At 49.1% G+C, this 19,994-nt stretch overlaps 1 protein-coding gene and 1 long non-coding RNA gene across 2 annotated transcripts in view; both read left to right on the forward strand.

The window, feature by feature from the left end:
* The window catches only part of LOC103724584, a 48,336-nt gene extending 37,700 nt beyond the window's left edge, over nucleotides 1-10,636 (forward strand). Inside the window, exon 3 of the long non-coding RNA XR_606825.2 lies at nucleotides 10,506-10,636. This is a non-coding gene — a long non-coding RNA (uncharacterized LOC103724584). The remainder of the gene's footprint in view (nucleotides 1-10,505) is intronic.
* Nucleotides 10,637-11,950: 1,314 nt separating this feature from the next.
* Nucleotides 11,951-19,994, forward strand: part of Prima1 (proline rich membrane anchor 1) — a 61,226-nt gene continuing 53,182 nt past the window's right edge. Inside the window, 3 exon segments of the mRNA XM_029557965.1 lie at nucleotides 11,951-12,084; nucleotides 12,832-12,955; nucleotides 19,901-19,993. Coding sequence (XP_029413825.1) covers nucleotides 12,863-12,955; nucleotides 19,901-19,993 — 186 coding nt within the window. The 5' untranslated portion in view covers nucleotides 11,951-12,084; nucleotides 12,832-12,862.

Consider the following 19,994-nt stretch of genomic DNA (forward strand, 5'->3'; position numbering starts at 1 on the left):
GAAGAACGAAGCCCAACCCCTGCCCACTGTGAAGTGCACTAGAAAGTGAGGGAGACAAATAACAAACAAAAGAAATGAATAAAACAATGTGTGTATTTAGAAAACAATAAACATGGGGGGTGTGAGTGGGTAAAGGCACTTGCCATCAAGCCTGAGATCCTGAGTTTGATCCCCAGGACCCACATGATGGAAGGAGAGAACCAACTCCCACAGGTTGTTCTCTGACCTCCATATGCACAGCAAGACTTACATGTACCTCCATACACACACCCATATACATACACACATAAAACTAAGAGCCTTGTGGGGGTGCAAATAGGGTGGGGCAGTCAAAGTAAGTATCTTGGTTTGTTTGGTGTTACTGTAGCAGAGCAGAAGATGAGGCTATTTGATTTACAAAGAGCAAAACTTCATTTATTGCACTTTGGAGACTTGGAAGTCTAAGACCAAAGATTCAGCCCTGTCTCTGTTTCTGAGATGGCACCTTGGTGGCTGTGGCCTCAGGAATGCCATTTTTCACATGGTGGCAGAGTAGAAGGGTGCAAGCCCAGGGCAGCGAGTCTTTCAAATTGACGCAATCATCCAGTCATGGAACAGAACCCTCAGGAGCCAAACACCTCCTGCAAGCCCGAGTCCCAACACTATTGGGATCGAGTTCCCAGCACATGAACCTGAACATGCAACCTTCAGCTCATAGCAGCAGGTCATGTTGGCAAAGTGGCACATGAGTAAGGACTGGTGAAGATGGTGAGTCCGAGGTAGAACTTTCTAGGCAGAAGGAGTGTCCAGGCTGAGGTGCTGAGGCAAATTCAAGCCCGAAGTTTTGAGAAATAACAAGGTGGCTGAGGGGGAGTCACTGGGATACAGAAAGGCCGAGAGTGGGGCAGTCAGAAACCCCGGTCCATAGGCCCACTGCACTGGGTTTGTTCACTTAACGATGCCCTGTGAGTCACTCTCAAGTTCCTGCTCCATAGAGGGACTGGTATAGACTTCCAGGTGCCTGAACTCAAAACATGAATAGCTGACCCCCAGCCAGGGGAGGAAACAGACTTGCAGTTAAGAAGCTGCAGGATTTTGTATGGGACTCTGAGGAGGCCCTGGGCTGGTGACTCGACTGGCATTATTTCTAATAGTCCCCACTACAGCCAAGCAGGGCACGATTCTCCTTCATTTTCGAGTCAGCAAAGCTGAGGCTCAGAGAAGCTAAGAGAAATTCCCAGCTCTGACCTAGATTCAAGTAACACCAAGATCAGAGTTCTTCCTACAAACTTCCTGAGCACACACATTACAGCCTGTATTAGTCTGGTTTTGCTGCTATAAGACAGTATCTGGGGCTGAGCACTTTGAAAAGAAAAGAGGTTTATTTAGATCGTGTCTTTAGAGTTTGAACATTTTAAAATTAAGACTGGTGAGGCCTCAATCACAGATGTCATAATGGAATCATGTTGGAAAGAAATCAGATTGTAGCACAGCAAGTTATAGTAATGGGGAGCAGTCTTATTTTTGTATGATAAATCATTTTCACAAGAACTAATTCAAAGTCTCATAAGAAATCCCCTAACTCCTTCGGAGGGCAGTGCCTGCAAAGACCTAACCACCTGGTACTTGCCCCCGTTTCTTCAAGGTTCCACCATCTCTTATCACCATTATACTGAGGACCAAGCCCTGACACATGAACCACACCCCATCCCATTCTTAATGATTAGATTATGATGGGCCCCGTGCTATGTCTGAGATGGAGAGAAGGGAGACAGGAGCCTGTAGAGGAATTAGCCAAGCGCACAAGAAGAGAAGAGATTTGGGCAGAGGAAGCAGGTGAGCAAGGGCAGGGTCATACAACAGGCGTGTGCTGGAGCTGCAGAATCTTGGAGTAGAAAAGTGCAGTGAGTGGGAGGGGCCTGAGCGGAGCGCTCTCAGAGGCTGTGTCCGGTGCCTTGGGGCCCTTTTTACTCAGGGAAGAGCAGTTTAGGGTTATGGTATGTTTCTCCTCCTCCTATAAGAATGTGAGACCTCAGAGAACAAGACCCTTTCCCTGATGCCTTCTAACTGACCCAGCACATGTTGGTGCTCAACAGAACCCAGGAGATGGAGCTGGCTCTGCCTATTGGACTGGCATTTGGATTTGACTGCCCTGGCCAACAGATCGGTCAGTCAAATGACTCCAACCTAATGTTCTCTTGGATCCTTTCTGTGTGGACTCCTTTTTGATGTAGGAAAATGACACTGGGCCAAAGAGACAACCAACTATGCCCAGACTGCAAATGTTGTCAAAATCTCATCCTATTCTTAGGATTTAAGAAAGAGGTGGGGATGTGGTTCAGAGATAGAGCATTTAACTGGCACCCTTGATGGCCTGGTTTGATTCCCAGCACCACCACTCCCAAAATATCCCCCAAATTGTGCATGGGGGGTGGGGGGTGTAGTATATGAAGATAGGAAAGATATGAATAGTTTTAAATTAAAACTTAAAATGTGGGCATCATCCTGATTTCTGCCACACACACCTCCCCCACTTCTATGTGTGAGCATCGGACCTCAAAGATTTACACCAAAGGCATTGCTGGGAAAAGAATGAAGTCTCATTTTGAAGTGAAGCAAACTGCCCACCACATCACCCCAGGGATAGATTGCTGCTTAGATTTTAGGTTATTGGCAGAGGGTGGGACAAACCTCAGAAGGGCCAGTGATGTTTCTGACAAAACCTAGGATAAACGTGGGGTTTCCCTTCCCTTAGACCTGGTTAACCCAGAAAATATCCATTCTGAACAGATTCACAGATGCCTATGGAATGTGTCATTGATGGTCTTATGGTTAATTGAAATGGAGATAGTGAACAATTGGGATAATACCAGCGTCTTTTTAAGTAGCCATGCTTATTCGCAGCATTTCGTACTGAAATTAGCATCGTTTCCAAGTTCACTAATGAGCAACCCTTTACTAGTGAACAGGGTTTCAATTGTTTTCTTTGTGTTTTACCCAAGAATATCCCCAATGCCAATTAGCACTCTAGTAAAAGAGTAACACATTTGTTCCTCTATCATTCAAAATAATTACAGAATGCCTTTTTTCCCCCTTGACCAGTTGCTATGTGCTAGGCTACATGAGCAACAGCTCTGTGATCTCATTATATCTAAACACTATTATAATCCATGTTGGGGAGAGGTCAGGTTTTAAAGTTTAGGAAAGTTTTCAAAGAATGCCCAGCTCACGAGAATCAAATGGTCTAACTCAAGAGCCCAGATTTGGTTTTTGTTTGTTTGTTTATTTTTGAGCAACATCTTGCTACGTAGCCCAGGTTGATCTCAAAGTCATGATTCTTGGTAGATGCTACAGTGCCTGGCAAAGGCCTAAGGCAAATCATCTGCATTCTTAAGGAGCTGCCTCATTGCATTTTGTGCAATCTCATGACTATCCCAGATATCCTGGTTGCTATGGTGTTCCTCATTTGATGTATATGGCCACCACCTCTGGGGTCCACGAAAGCTCTCAAGACCTGTCTAAACCAGGATACCCTGGACAAGGAAACCAGAAACAACATTTCTTATAATAACACTGGGTCTGCAATCCGAGGAGAAGGCAAAGGAGCAAGGGAGGCAGAAAAGAGCAACTCAGAGGTGATGCTGAGCCAGCCGCAGTTTTGCCAAGGAACACAGCCAGCTGTTCAGTCATACAAGACATCTTGGACTAAGCCATATGGCGCCATGGATGGAAAGAGGGAGATAAATCATCCACAGATCCTCCATGATCCTGCCATTGATCAAAGTCCATCCCCTAGGGAGTTAGTTCTCCCACACCTTCAAATGTACTCCTCAGCCCATGACAAGTGCTGAGGAGGAAGCCAGCTCTCCACTCCCCAAGGTGTGAGGTTGATAGGAGAAGACAAAGGCTGGGTGATCCCAGTCCTCTGGGATTAGACATCATTGCAGGGATTGTCTCTTACAAGGTGGGCACCGTGGAGGTCATGCTCAAGGTCAGCTGTTCTTCTGGGGGAAGCTGGGATTGCTGGAGGCATTGAGAGATGGGCAATGGTGGCAACTTCTGCTCTTTCCTTTGAGCATCAGGAGGAGAAAGTAGAGCCAGGGAGGTCACAAATGGGGTCCGATACAGTCTGAGTTTGCTGTGGTTTGAATGTGATTTGTCCCCACCAAAGCTCGTTATGAGACTGCCTCCATGTGGAAGTGTCAACAAGTGGTAAGACCATTAAGGGGTAATTAGGTTAGGGTCTCCACCCTACAAGGTGCTCATGAGGCTTCATGGCATCCTATGAAAGCAAGTTTGCTTTCTCTGTTTTCTGTTGATGCTTTTCTTGACATGTGACCTCTCTTACATGGACCTACTTGCCTTCCTGCCAAGGGCCTTGATCAGAAACTGAGAAGGTACTGGCATCATGTTCTTGGGCTTCCAGAGCCATGTGTGAAGATCAGCCTCTTCTGTTTAAATTCTCTAGGTTCAGGTATTCTGCCAGGAAATGGGCTGAGACAGATTAGCTCTTGTCTTTCTACCTTTACATCTAACTTAAGAACAAAATGTCATCGATTTGAGAATGAAACAGTCCAGTTTTAGATGTGGTCAATTACAACTTTCTAAAAAAGACAGAAAGGCCTTTATAGTCTGCTATCCCTGCTACTGTCTGCTATGTTGTCGGCACCCCCAGCCATTCCCCACTACTTGTCCATCTGGTGAATCTAGTCAGCCTGTCTAGAGGTCTTTGTTTTAGGAGGGTCAGCTGTTCCTCATCTAGCAGCAATCAGTTGTCAATATTCACTTGTTCATTTGGGGAACAAGAGGTCATTGTTTTAGGGAGGTCAGCTGTTCCTCATCCAGCAGCAATCAGTTATCAATATTCCTTGAGGTAAGATTGGAGTCTGCTGTTCATTTTCCCAGTTCTATGCTGGGTTACTGAGAATCCCTTTGAGGATCTGTTCCTCAGAGGTCACATGGGCCTAGGAGGAGCCCCTGTCTCCTTTCTTTCACCAGTTCCGCCTATGTGAAGATAAGTCAAAGGTCCTGCTCGACCATGGCTGGCTTCGCTTGGAAGCATGGAGGAAATGATTCCTCTGTGTTGACCCTCCTCTTTGTAGGCTGGACACTGGTTCAAGTCCATCTGGTGGGGTCTCCTTGGCCTCCTTGATCAAGAGGACAGGTGACCCACAACAATTACAGGACATTTTGGGAGATTCTCACAGTCCCCTGGAACTAGTCGACCTAGGAGGAAGGAGCAAAAACTGTCCTTTATGTCCCTCTGACCAAATTATTATAGGCCTCAAAGTATGTCTGTTAAACATCCAAGAAGGTTAGTTCCACCAGTCTGGTACTTTTAATTACTGTGTGTCATGTAGATAAATCTTGGGCAAAGACCAATTGTTCTCAGATAAACCTTACCTAGACATATATTTCTTCATCTGCTATGTATAATTTGTCAGTAGGTTGTTGGAGTAATATGGTTCCCTCTGGTTTTCAAAACTAGCTAGGTATTATTTATCTCTCACATTGTCTCACCCCTCCATCATGGTTTCCCCAATTAAGGTGCCCCATTTTCCCCTTTTCTCCCTTACTAATACCCTCCTCCTACAGTCCTACCTCCTTTGAGCTCCTTCTTTCCCTTTATCCCCTAGGTCACCTGGATACCCTTCTCTCCCCCCTCCCATAAACTAACCCAATTTTTATCCATATCTCCCTTAGTAAGGCCTGTTTCCTACTGTTCTTCTCTTTCAGGTTCAATATTTTATAACTGTATTAATTCAACTGTGAACCTAGAAACAGCCACTTGTGAAAGAGGTGTACTCTTGCTCTGGAGTATGTTACTGAATATGTTAATGCTGTAATGAAATGCTTCTTCTAATCATGTAGTTATTAAAAATTTAAAAAAGACAGAAAGGATTAATAAGCTAATCTAGAGCTGCATTTCTTTTTTTAAAATATTTTATTTATAGCCGGGCGTGGTAGCACACGCCTGTAAGTCCCAGCACTTGGGAGGCAGAGGCAGGCAGATCTCTGTGAGTTCAAAGCCAGCCTGGTCTACATAGTGAGTTCTAGGACAGCTGGGGCTACAGGGAGACCCTGCTTCAAAAAGACAAAAAAATATATTTATTATTTTTATTTTATGTGTATGAGTGTATTGCCTGCATGTATGTGAGTGCACCTGTGTCATGCAATGCTGCAGAGGTCAGAAGAGGGCTTCGGATTCCCTTGGAACCAGAGTTAAGGATGGTTCATAGCCACCATGTGGATGCTTGGAATCAAACCCAGGTCCTCTGCAAGAGCAGTCAGTGTTCTTAACTGCTGAGCCATCTCTCCAGCCCCTAGAGCTGCATTTCTACAGCTGTTCTAGGGCCATGATTGACATTCGTTATCCTACCCTCCCATCTGTCATTCCAAAATTCATGGAAGCACGTCAATTGCTCTGGGGTTCTGAGCCTGAAGGGTCTCTGGGAGCTGCAATTGCACATGAGAAGCTGGGACTCCTAGGTGATTTAACTAAACCACAGGTTGGGTGGCTTGAACTACAGGGACTGATTTTCTCACCGTTCTAGAGGCTGGAAATTCCAGACCACGCTTCAGCAGAGTCAGTTCCTGATGAGGTTGACAGCTTGTAAGCACTTCATCCTCACAATGACCTTTTCTTGGGGGGGGGGGAGAAAAATAACTAGCTTTGTTTTTTTATCCTCTTCTTATAAAGACAGTAAGCCTATGGGTACACACGCATACACACACACACACACACACACACACACACACACACACACCATCATGGCCTCAGCTAACCTTAATTATTCCTAAGGACCCTGTCTCCCAGTACAGCCACATCAAGGGTTAGGGCTTCAAAGTATGCTTTTTGAGGGGATGCAATTCAGTCCATAGCACCAGACAGTGTCTTCCCTGCCCTCATTGTGTGGTAATAATTCTAGCTCCTCTCCTCCACCAGAATAGAATAGAAACTCCTTTCACTGCTGATCCATTGGTATGAGGATCCCAAGGTGCCACAGTCATAGTATCCAGTTAAGTGGGACCCTTACTGTGTTCACTAGGACTCCCTCCAGGAACCAGGACTGCTAACTCTTTGAAATTCAAGACTGTGGGAACAAGACACCCAGTTTATACAGGCCCTAAATATCCCTCTCCTGTCACCCCTTTTGCTGTTATTCCTGATCATCCTGAGGCCCACTGTATGGTCCTTCTTTTTCTTCTTTTTGTGCGTGCATGTGTGTGTGCATTCATGTGCATGCAGGCACATACTTGTGAGGGTGTACATACACACGTGTGCGCATACATATGGAGGCTGGAAGCCAATCCTCAGTGCTATCCCTTCCACCTTGTGTTATTTTTTAATATTTTATTTATTATTTTTATGTGTATGCATGTATTGCCTGCATGTAGGTAAGTAGAGGCTGTCGGATCCCCTGAAACTGGAGTTACGAACAGTTGTTAGCTGCCATGTGGGTGCTGGGATTCAAACCCGGGTCTTTTGCAAGAACAGCCAGCATTCTTAACTGCTGAGCCATCTCTCCAGCGCCCCCCCCCCCCACCTTGTGTTTTGAGGCAGGTCTCTCAGGGACCTGGGATTCACTGATTCAACTAGGCAGGCTGGCTTCAGGGATCCTCCTGTCTCTGCCTCCTCAGCACTAGGACTGTAAGTACACACCACCCTACCTGGCTTTTTACATGAGTGCTGAGGACTGAGTTCAGGTCCTTACCCTGTTATAGCAGACATGTTACGGACTGAGCTTTCTGCTCAAACCTAGTTGAACAAAGAAGCCCAACATCCCCTCTGGATTCTGAACAAGCTTAGACTTTCCATTAGAGTAGCTTATATTATCTTTCTGCTTTTACGCTTAAAAAGAAGTACAAATCAGAGGACGGGAAGGTGGTTCAGTCAGTAAAGTGCTTGCTTCACAAGCCTGAGGACCTGAGTTAGATCCTGTGGTAGTTTGAATGAGACTGTCCCCCATAGGCTCCAAGTATTTGGACATTTTGTCCCCAGTTGGTGGTGCTGTTTCAGGAGTCTTAGAAGGTGTGGTCTTGCTGGAAGAAGCATGTCAGTGGGGGTGGGCTTAGAGAGTTCCAAAGCCTTGCTGGATTTCCAGTCACTCTCTGCTTCCTGAGCTTCAAGATGTGAGTGCTTAACTTTCTGCTCCTGTTCTGGCCATCTCACCACGCTTCCCCATCTTGATGGACTCTAATCCCTCTGGAATCAGAAGCTCAAATAAACTCTTCTTTCTGTAAGTTTCTTTGGTCAGTGTTTTTTTTTTTGTTTTTTTTGTTTTTTTTAATCACAGCAACAGAAAAGAAACTAATACAGATCCAATTGCAAAGAGCCAGGTGTGGTTGTGTGGAGGTAAGCTAGAGACAGGCAGATCCCTGGAGATCTCTGGTCACCTTGCCCAGTCTACTTGACAAAGTTCCAGGCTACTGAGAAACTCTGTCTAAAACACAAGATGGAAGGCACCCAAGATAGTCCTCTGAATGTCACATGCATGCACACACACCTGCACGTGTACACCTGCATATGCACACATACATGAAAATACACACAAATGTTTGTACATCAAGCAACACTCTTGCCAGAGTTCCATGTCTCATCCCTAGCCCCACAATGATCTGTTGGCCAACTATATGGATTCCTATAGCACAAGGCATTCTCACAGACAGGCCAGCCTGATGCCTCTTTTGGCAATTATGCCCATATTGTTTCTAGTGACCTGGCCTTTGCCATCACTTCCACTGATACAAGGGAGTTAAGTTCTATCTTCCATCATTGAAGTCAGCCTTTAGAAGATGACCATCATTGAACTTCCCAAAGACACAGATGTCCCCTCACCAGAACTTTTCCTCATGTCTGAGGAAGTGAATGTTCCCTGGGCCATCTTGGGGGACATAGTAAGTGGCAGGTTCTTGGGTCTTACGATGCTAACATTTTCAATTCTCTCAGCCTCTCATTCTGTCCTTTTTATTGTATCCCCAAAGTTCTGGCATCTCACCATATTTACCCGTACTCTATGGCTGAGAGAACAAGGATCATCTTGCAGGGTATCAGCTTCAACAGGTTGTTGTAGAAGCCAGGGCAAGTAGAGCTTCTGTTCTAACAAGGGGAAAAGAATTGCTTCATCTGTCAGAGGACTTAGGGAGGGGGCTTCGCAGGTCAAAAAATTTCAGGTTTGTGAACCCAAATGTCTCTATGCTGGATCTAACCCATTCCCTATCAGAGCCTCGTCATGGACATAAGATACCTGTTTGACCAAGCATTTATTCTCCTTTTCAGTCTGCCACCCTACTAATCAGGTTCTGGCCTTGATTTTCAGTATAGTCTATCTTGTAGATGTCAAGAGTGTTCTTCAAGCCTTCACAAAGCATGGCTTAAGTTAGCAGGCAAGAGCTTTGCTAAGCCTATCATTTTATTTTTACAAGACTTTCAATGATGCCAGAAAAAGCCACCTGACCAATTCTACAACCCTTGCAATTACCGTTCCTGACACTCTGAGCAAGCTTAGCAGCTGCTTGATCCCATAAAACTTTGCTTTCTACCCACACCTCATTCAGTCAGCTGCAAATGAAGCTTTAGAAGTTGTGTTGCTGCCTTCCAGGAATGGCCCTTCTCACAGTCAGCAAATAGATGGGAAATCCAGGTGTGACATCCCACCCAGAGGGTCTGCTTGATAGTACTACGTGTAGTATCAATTGTCCTTGTGACATGAGCAGGAGGCGGTTACTATGATGGGCTGATCTTGGCTGCCAACATGACTAAGCTGAGATCCATAGAGAATTGGTAAAGCCACTTCTGGGTGGGCATACAAGAGTTTCTCCAGAGACAACTAATGTGTGGATCAGATTGCTGAGTGGAGAAAACCCACCCTAAAGTGAGAAGCACCATCCAATAGGCTGTGGGCCTGTATGAAGAAGCAGGAGAGGGGCTGCTCAAGCCAGTGCCCATGCTCCACTCCTCTCCAGCAGGTGTATTATGTCGCTGCTGCTACCACCTGCAGACATCAGGCCCGGGGTTCTTCACTCTTTGAATGTGAATTTGTATCTGTGACTCTCCAGGCGTCCAGGCTTCTGGCTACATCTCTAGTCCCTCCTCTTCTGTAGCTCCCAGCTTCTCAGATGTGTAAGTTTCCTAGGCTCTTGGTTATTAGCCACCATGTGGGTGTTGGGAATCAAACCAGGGTCCTCTGCAAGAGCAGGCACATTCTAATCTGCTCAGCCATCTCTCCAGCTCCCGTGTCCTGGTAGCCTTTCATCCAGCCTTCATCCCTCATTCTTTAAAAGAAAATTAAAAAATTTTTCTGTGTATGAGTGTTTTGCCTGCATGTATGTAAATGCACCACAGACACTGCATGCATTGGGAGGCTAGAGGAGGGTGCTGGATCCCATGGAACTGGAGTTACAGACAGTTGCTATCTGCCCTGTGGGTGCTGGGAACTGGATCTGGGCCCTCTACAAGAGTAGTCAGTACCCTTAACCACTGAGCATCTCTCCAACCCTCCTCCCTCTTGTCTTTTTAACTGCAGGTCCCTATCTCACCACTGTGGAACATCACAGGACTGGCAATGGCTGAGGCTAACATGGCTCCCCCAGGTTTTTGGAGGGAAGGATCAAGGTATCATTCACACCTGCTCTCCAGGATCTCTCTGACTGGAGGTGGGAGGTGTGTATCTGTTGGGCACACATGTGTATCTGCTTGGCAGCACAGAGAATTTGCAGCCCTGCTCCAGCAGGAAGGAAGCTGCTGGAAGACTGGTCCGAAACCGGTTCTGCAGAGCAGTTTATACCTGGCCTGTGGGTTTGCCTGGGGTGACTTGGGGAGGGGGTGTCCTTGGAGACTGAAAAGAGGACCAAGTAACTGTTTCTTCACGAGTGAACTGTGGTGGTTGACCCTCCATCCTGTGTCCTAAAGCAACCGATTCTCTCACCCAACTGAACAACAAAATTGCCCAGACCTTGGGGACCTTGATTGGTCACACCCCACCTCCCCCCAGCATCAGTTTAAGCACTTGTACTGGAGGAGCCTCGCCTAAGCCTGCAAAGCTGTTGGTGAGGTAGAAGCAACTTGTTTGAACAAAAAACAACCAGGTTCCTTCCAGTAGAACAGACTTGTTGATAATCCTGCCTCAAACAGGAGTTTTTGGATAATGGAGAAAAAGCGCATGCGGGGGGGGGGGGGGGGATTCCGTCCCCGGGGGTCACGACTCTAAGACACAGAACAGTGATGGAGGAGAGTTCTGGGGGCTGGGAATGCCAAGTGGGGGAGTCATCAAGGCACATGACCTCGGAGAGCTAGCCTGAACCCTCCCAGCCTGGCACCCACAGAGCCTGCGGGAAAGGGGGCGTCGGAGATAGAGCGCAGACCCGGGCGGCCCACTAGTCAGCCGTCACTATCACCCTTGGGCAGCCTGGGGTTGAACTTAAGGAAAGAGCAAGCCTGGAGCAGGATCCCCAGTCACTGGGAGTCCTCGGCCTCCAGGGTGAATAAATTATTAAGCACCCAATACACAATAGCTTCGCTAGATGGAGACGAGGAATCACTGCAGCGGCGCTGGCCGCCGCGGCTGGGAGCGCGGGCGGGAGCGCAGCCCGGGCGGGAGGCGGGTGAGGCTCTGGCTCCGCTCACGTCTGTTTTCCTTTTTCATGCATTATTTATTTCGCCTCCGCCCTCGGCCCCGCTGCCGGATCGGGGGCTCTGGGTTGGCGCCTCTCTCCAGCTGCCTCCCGCGGGCTCCCGGCACCCTGAGTCCGGGGCAGCCGCGCGGCGCCACCGGGAAGGGCGGGGACCCGGGCGGCGCAGGGACCGGCGGTGGGGCTTGGAGGAGGGCTCCGCGGCCCGTTCCGGGCGGATCGGAGGACACTTTCCCCGCCCTCCGCCGGGCCAGCCCAACCCCGGTCCTGGACTCGGGGGTTGCCGCCTCTCCCGCCCCGCGCTCGGCCAAGCGCAGCCGGGAGCCACCGCGCCCTGAGCCGGGTCCGAGAGCGCCGCGCCGGGGTCCCCAGCTCAGCAGCCCTGGAGGCCCAAGCGGCGCGCAAACTTTTGCTCCAGTGCCCGGAGCTCCTCCTCGGCACGTGAAGCCCCCGGGCGCCCGCGCAGCCGCCGGGGTGAGCAAGGAGGCCCCGCCTAGAGGGCGGAGGACTGGGGAGGCGGCTGGCTTTAAAAGGGGGCCGTCCGGCTGCCGGGAAACATAGCTGCTGTGGCTGGAGCTCTGACCTCTCTTCTCCGCGCTGACTACCGGTTGGAGCCGCCGCCTGCCGTGAGACATTCGAGGGGTGCGGGCGGGATTGGAGGCGTGCGGGGAAACCTACGCCCGGGAGCTGGAGATGGGGCTTGAGCAGCAAATGGGGGCGCGCATTGAGTGCCTATGTTGCAGTGTACGCAGTGAGGCCAGCCGGGCAGACAGTGCACGCAGCGAATGAGTTGGTGGTGCTGTGCATGCAGAGTCGAGGAGTGTACAGGTTGGGGTCGGCGGCTGTACGGGGGTCCGTGGGTGCGCGTCGAGCGAGTGGTTCCCTCCGGGTTTGAAGTGTACTCGCAGTCAGAGTTATGCATATCCGGTTCTGCGGCTGCATGAGGTTCAGTAACTGTTTGAATGTTTCTGAAGGCGCGTATGGGACTAAGGTGTGCATGAAGTGTGCTAGGGGGCGTGCGCCAGGATAGGGTATGAGTTTGGGGATGCACCAGAGAGCCAGCAAGTGTGCAAGGCAGAAGTGAAGATGCACATTTGGTTTACTAAGGTGCCTCCGAGTGCGGGTCGCGCCTATCCCCATGGGGTTGGTACGTGGGGTATTGCGCGGCCGCGATGGTGCTGGCGCGGTGTCTCTCTGACCCTAGCCTTGCTCCCCTGACAGTTCGCCCAACCAGCGGGTGCCGCGGGCCGAGATGCTACTCCGGGACCTGGTCCTGCGCCCTGGCTGCTGCTGGCCGTCGCTACTCCTACATTGCGCTCTTCACCCGCTCTGGGGCTTGGTGCAGGTGAGAGGAGAATCCGGCTACCTTGGCTGGAGGCCTCCTGGGGAAGCCAGAGTTGTCACTTCAGAGCTTCCACATTCTCTCTCTCTCTCTCTCTCTCTCTCTCTCTCTCTCTCTCTCAACGACGTGGGCGGGGGGCCTCCTGGGGAGGCCAGAGTTCTCTCTTCAGAGATCCCACACTCTCTCTCTCTCTCTCTCTCTCTCTCTCTCTCTCTCTCTCTCTCTCTCTCTCTCATTCACTCACACTTACTGACTGATCCTGGGGAAAGTTGGGGAACAGAAAAACTGGTCCAGCATGCCCTAACCCCCCAAAGATAAGAAACTTAAGAGGGAGCCTTGGTTCTGGTGTGTCTGCAGGACTAGGCCTTGCACGGACAGGTGCTGAGGGGCACGTCCTCCTAACTACCCATATTGGAGCATTTGGGCAAAGAAACAAAAAGTGATCCCACAGCCATGCCTCTGTTTCCCGTTGGATCCCACTTTTAAACTACAAATTAGCCTTCCTAAACTGTCTTAAACCTGGGAGGGACTGTGTTTCTTAAATATTTGCTGGGGAAGTGGCTGGTTTATGCCATGGAAGCCATTCATACGGAACATCTGTCAGGATTGCCTGAGGATGAATCCCTCACCCTGGGGCCCCTCAAACTCCTGGGCAGAGGCCAGGCATCTACCAACTGAGTTATCCCCCCAAGGTAGAAAGTGAGTTGGATGGTATAGTCCCTAGTTCTGCCCAGCATGTCCATACCCAACTCTGCCCTCCACCAGCCGGGTCACTGGGAAAAATACTTGAACTCTCTGATCCTTCATTTTCTCTTCCTGACTGTGCTATAGGGTCCATACTTGTTTGCCTAGCATATTGCCTAGACCACAGTAAGCATGGTTGGTATCTGTTCCTGCTGTTGCTGGGATGTGAGGTGTGACCTGCTTGCCATCAGCTTGTGAGGACTGCAGTTCTGATCTGTTAAGCGTTTTACTGTTTGCTGTGTTCAGGAGCTACAAACAAAGCAGTTGCAGCTTTGTGTTCTTCTGGTGACACTTAGAGGTTGTTGCCCTGCGTTGGGACAGCAGTCCAAAGACAGGATGGGTGAGACTGCTTGCCTGTCTGCTGTGGCCTCTGAAGACAGGAGTCTGTTGGGACACACACACGGTTTCCCCAGTTGAGCCTGGATGGCCTCCTAGGTACCCTCCCACCTCCACCACCAACCCCTAAAGGCACCCTACCCTCAGCACAGGCCCCAGCCTCTCCTCTCTCTGCTCCAGCCTGCCAGGAATTTGACAGCTTTGTTTAAACTTGGCTGTGTGTGCTTAGGATTCAGGGTTGTGACTTCTAAACACTTGGGTGACTGGGGATAGCTTCCCTTGTTCAACCTTCAGCTGAGCCTCCAATGCAGAGTTCACTTGCTTAGTTCTCTCTCTTCCCAAAGATCTTTCAGCTAGGATGGAAAGGGAGCTGGCAACATTAGATTCTGAATTCTGCCCTCTAGATTAGCAGGATCTAAGAAGGAGAGCCGCTACCTCCCCGGCCCCCACAACTAATTTTGTAAAAACTGCTCTGTGCCCAGTGTCCTTTAGCCAGGCAGTGTTTACACAAGCAATTTTGGGTGTGTGTTTCAGATTCTCAAACTCAATACAAATCAATTTTCATGAAAATCAATTAGAAAAGAATCCTCCAGATAAACAGAATGGGTAAGATCTTGGCCTGAGGCTCTGGAAAAATTAATCTACAAATGGTAGAGATAGAGGAACCAGAGGGAAGGGGCTTGGGAATGAATGGGTCTGTTTTTTTAAGCAGAAGAGCTGGATTCAGGGAAGGAGGAGGAAGATGGCGGCGCATGAGGCCATGTGTTTCTCTCTAAATGGAAAGAATAAATCTGTCAGGCCTTAGGAGTTTCTTGAATGTAGAGGAAGAGCTCAGAGCTGTCTGTGCTTCCATGAGCTTTTCGCCTAAGAATCCTCCAGAGAGGTAAACATTTGGGGGGATGGGCCTGATGCAACCATCTTATGATTAATGGGCCCATTGATGAAGAAGCAAGAAACCGAGGGTCCCTCAACTCTAGGTTCCCCCCTTGAAGTCAGCAGAAGTCTATAGCTGTGACTGGATGATAAGACACCAAGTTGCTTAAGTCCAATGACATTTCAATTGCCTGAGCTTTGATGGGGCATTCCTTAGCTTTTCCCGTTTTTCTTTAATGTGTCTGGAATTGAGATTTTGTGTTTTTGTGATTTAAGGTTCTTCTAAGTTCACTTCAGTTGATTCTTTTTTCTTTTTTCTTGCAAAGGAAGAGGATGACAGGCTAGCAGATTGATTAGGTGTGACAGGAGTGTGTCTCATCAAGTTACTGTGGTGCTGGCCTTTCTCCAGAAAAGATGCCAGAAGCCATCATCCTTGCTGTTGCCCATTTAAAGTAAGTGCCAGGGAGACAGGCTTGGACCTGGCCTTATGGGTCTGTGCCCTGGCACAAAGCTATTCCAGAGCCAGTGGAGTTCTTTCTACACTCAGCTCCCGAGGCTTGGCTTTCCCAGCAGTAGCATTTATTGGGCGCCTCCTGGATGGCAGACTGTGTGTCAAGTGAAAGTGGTTTAGTGGTCTCTGTCCTCATGGTGCTGGTGAGGTCGTTGAACAAGTGATCACAGATAAGAGAGCTTGGGAGAGCAAATAGTTTGGCCTCGGAGCAAGAGTCCAAGGAATCTCACAGATATGCGGCCACTGAGATGTGAGGAAGGGAGTCAGGGTACACAGGAGGGTAAAGCCCCTGGGCAGAGGGAACAGCTGAAGCCCAAGGCAAGGATGAGGCTTGGGAAGACTCTGGAAGTAAAGCCAAAGGCAAAAGCCCGACATACTGTCTTGCAGTTGGAATTTAATCCTGGAACCCCTGGGGACTCAGGAGAGTGTGAAGTCAGACACAGTATCATCTCAGATTGTCACTTTAGAACCTAAGCCCAGGAAGAATGGATTCTGATTCCAGAGGGCAAAGGGTGAAGAGACTGGTGAGAGTGGAATTACCATGTTGAGCAAATGCAAGATGTCAGGTTAATCTGAAGTTCAAATAAGCCACAGGTGGCTTTTTAGCATGAGTATGTTTCATACAACATTGTGGATATACTTCTCCTACAGTGTTGCTGGATGTTTATCTGAAATTCAAATTTAACAGGATGGGCCATATTTTCCCCAGCAATCCTAGATCAGAGGCAGGTGCTTCCCAGTGGACATGAGGGCTTGATATAGGGCAGTGACAGAGGGAATGGGGAAAGGCAGGCTAATTCTGAACCTGTTTAGGAGGCACCATCTACCAGATGTAAGAGCTACACAGATGGACCAGGAGGTGGCTGGAGATGGGGATACTGATGCTAAGTATTGGTAGACATGAAATATTGTGTCTCCCAGATCAAGTGTCAGGTACCAAATTCAGGTGGCTGCAGGACCGACCTGTGCCCACTCTCTGTGCCACAGCCTTTGCAGGAAAAGGCTGCAGAGCAGGGCTGGGAGGCAAGTGATGGCACCACCCAGAGGAAGATGTTTCAGTAAGCAATTACACCATTTCCCTTCGGTGGGGCTCCAGAGAAGTCATTGACCTCTCTGGTTTTCTGATCTGTCCCAAGTCCAGCTAAGAGCAGGTGACATCAGGGGCAAGTTCCTTCTCCTTGTGGAACTTCCAAAAGTAGATACTGATGAAGGCAGGTGCTGAGAACAGCTGCCTGTGCCTGAAGCTTCCTCTCTACTGGTCAAAACCACCAACAGCCAGCAGAATCCCAAGGTAGACCTAGAGTTGGGTAATGCTGGTAGACAGACTCCCTCCCCTACACCTTTTCAAAGCAACTCAAAGAAGAAAAAGTTTATTTATGCTCACAGTTTGACAGACAGTGGGGAAAGCATGATGGCAGGTGCACGAGGCAACTGGTGACTATTATCTTGTCTTGAGATTTCTTCTTCCCAACGAATTAGTCCATTGCTTTTGAATCTAGCTTTGCTCGGGTTCTCAGGACATGGGCAAAATGCAACCAGATTCTTTGCCAGAATACCATATGATTGACTCCTAACCCAGTTCCTGGTAAAGTACTTGTTCCCCTCTGAAACCTCATGAGCCAGGCCTCTGCTGTCCACATTCATCTCTCTCTGCTTCCTGACTGTGAACACAATGTGACCAGCCATGTCACACTCGTGCTGCCATGCCTTCCCCATCATGATATGCTGTACTCTGGAACTGTGAACCAAGAGAAACCCTTCCTTCCTTAAGTTGATTCTATCAAGTATTTTGTCACAGAAATGAAAACGTAATTCATGAAAGCACTGGGTGATCACTTGACTCTGGACAATGTTGGGTTGGAGTCTGGGTACATTGCTGAACCCTTGTCCCATCTGTTGTGTGGCTAATAAGCCTCCTACCTCTGTCATCCTCATGTCCCCAGCAGGGCTTAGCACACTAGGTGCTCAGGACTAATGTAACACACACTACCTATTGTCTGCCCCAAGTCACTCACAACTTAGTGTGAGGAGACAGACAGTATAAAACAACAGGGAAATTGCCTCAAAGAGAAATGTTTGCAAGGCGAAGAAGCAGCCGTGGCCAAGGAGGCCCAAGTCAGGCTGTATAGACAGCGTGTCACAGATGACTGTGTAATAAAGGGCTGTGAAAAGTAAAGAGGAGCTGGCTGGTGGATAAAGGGTCCGGGTAACTAGGTCTCAGTGGAAGAAAACTTAGTGGCCATGGGCTTTTGAAGAACCAAATTATCAAGAAACTGGAGTGGGACCCCAGCAAGAGCCCACCCTTTGTCCGGAAGGACAGCCAGCTCAGACTTGGCTCTTCTGTGACGACCGGTGCTTGAGCACTTGAGCCCACTTGGGTCTCAGTGGGGTCTTCCTATGACACGTTGGGATCCATCAGTTTTTGTTTTGTTTTGTTTCTTGGTCTTTTTTGAAGCAGGGTCTCCCTGTAGCCCCAGCTGACCTGGAACTCACTATGTAGACCAGACTGGCCTTGAACTCACTGAGAGCTACCTGCCTCTGCCTCCCAAGTTCTGGGATTAAAGGTGTGTGCCACCGCGCCCAGCTATGGGATCCATCAGTGTTTAAATGCAGTGAACTCCTTCACTGTCCCTCCTTCAGCCTTGAAACTTGGCCCTGGTTTTCTTGCCTGCCATTTCATCACATTAAACACTCCTGTACATCTGCACCCTTAGATCCTCTCACAAAAATAGGTCATTATGTCAGGCCGGGTTAAACAAATGTGCTCTTCTTGAACTCTCCTGTGGTGAGTATGCCTTAGAGACTGGGAAAGGAAGTGCTTTTCCTGGGCATGGCTTAAAGTTCATGCACTTGGTGGGATGTGGTAGAAAGTGGGCTCAGAGGCCAGCCCTTGGGCACACAAGACTTTCCAGCAAGCTCGGAGTTTTAGACATGGTGATCTAGAGATGTGGTCAAGCCTGATGAGGGGGCTCAGACACATGATAGAGTGGCTGCCCTGTTTACTTCTGAATGGAGGAAGCTCGCTGAGGATATGCTCTTCCCATGGTCTGAAACTCAGTCATTAGCCCTTTAAAAGAGCTAAGGGGTAGTCTGTAGGAGCATGTTGGCCTCTTATTAAGTTAGATCTGTAAATTGGTCGAAACCTTGCAAGGCCACCCTGGTAGCCACTACTTAAACCCTACCAAGTGCAATGGTAGGACCTCTCCCTCATCGCAGAGGGACTCCAGGGTCCCCACCTGCAGTGGCATTGGGCGATCTGAATTTCTACTTGCTCAGATGACAGACAGAGAACTCTTCCTTTCCTCCCTTGAAGTCAGCTCTGGACTCCTGGCTTTACAATCCTCTTCATGGGGAGGGACACTGGGATGCCTGACTTTATAATCTTCTTCATGGGGAGGGACACTGGCTACCATTTAACCAGTGGTTCTCATGCTGGTTCTTCCCGTGTTTAACTGGGAGGCTGAAGCAAAATACCCCAGGTCCCCTGAAAAATTCCCATTTCATTGGTGGTGGGTAAGGCTCAGATAGGAGTGCATTGAACCTGTAGAGGGTTCTAGGGCACAGCTATGACCAGGAACTGTGGTTGAGCACCACTCTCTCTAGCTGACATAAGAAGCCAGAAGGAAGACTGGGAGGCACGGGTTCTGGTCTTTGGGCTTTGTTCATGCATTTGCTGACTCTGTGAATGCTGGGCGTTTTCTTGGGTGTTAGTTTTAATAGTGAGAGGGAATCCAAGGTATGGCCCTGTCCTCACATGACCGTGGCGAAGACAGCCGGGAACCAAGTAGTAAGGGTGGGACCTGGTACCAGACAGCCTCTAAGAAGGAGATCCCACCTAGCCAGGGAAGCGAGATGCTTCTGAGGAAGTGACAACAGAGCTGAATGGTGGCCAAAAAGGGGTTGGGGGTGGGAGAACATTCCAGCCATTGGAACAGCATATGCAAAGACCAGGGATGATCACAGGGTATGAGAGTGGAGGCAAGGAGGATGTACAAAGGCTGCCAAGGGTTGGACGCAGGGTCCTATGAGCCATGTGGTACCCTGTACAGTGAGGAAGTACTAGAGGGTAACTGGGGGGTTGAGATGGTTTGGTGGCTGTGTGCCTCCCAAGCCACTCAAATGCCACATGAAAGCATCAGGAGGTTGCTCTGTCCCTTGGTCATGTGAGATTCAAACAAAAGCCCAGCCATGTAGGTTTCCTCTCCAATATGGGGGGGCCTTGCCCCAGTCAGACATAGACAGGCTGAAGGAGCTGTGGCTAGATAGGTGAAGGATTGGAAGATGGCAGAAATGGCTGTTGGGTTTAGATGGTGGAGAGAGCTGCCACTCTGTGTGTGTAACCCTGTTGACACCTGTCTATTCTGCCTGCCTTGGTCTTAAGGAAGAATCCCAAACTGTGGCCCTTCAGGGGTCTGGGGCACCTCAGTCCAGCTCCTAGCTGCCTGACGGCCTCCTCCATCTCCTGGCGATGTCCATATCTGCAGGTGACGCATGGTGAGCCCCAGAAGTCTTGCTCCAAGGTGACCGACAGCTGCCAACACATCTGCCAGTGCCGGCCCCCACCCCCGTTGCCCCCAC

Source organism: Nannospalax galili, unplaced genomic scaffold, assembly GCF_000622305.1.
Source record: "Nannospalax galili isolate Female #2095 unplaced genomic scaffold, S.galili_v1.0 scaffold107, whole genome shotgun sequence".
Classification (NCBI taxonomy): Eukaryota; Metazoa; Chordata; class Mammalia; order Rodentia; family Spalacidae; genus Nannospalax; species Nannospalax galili.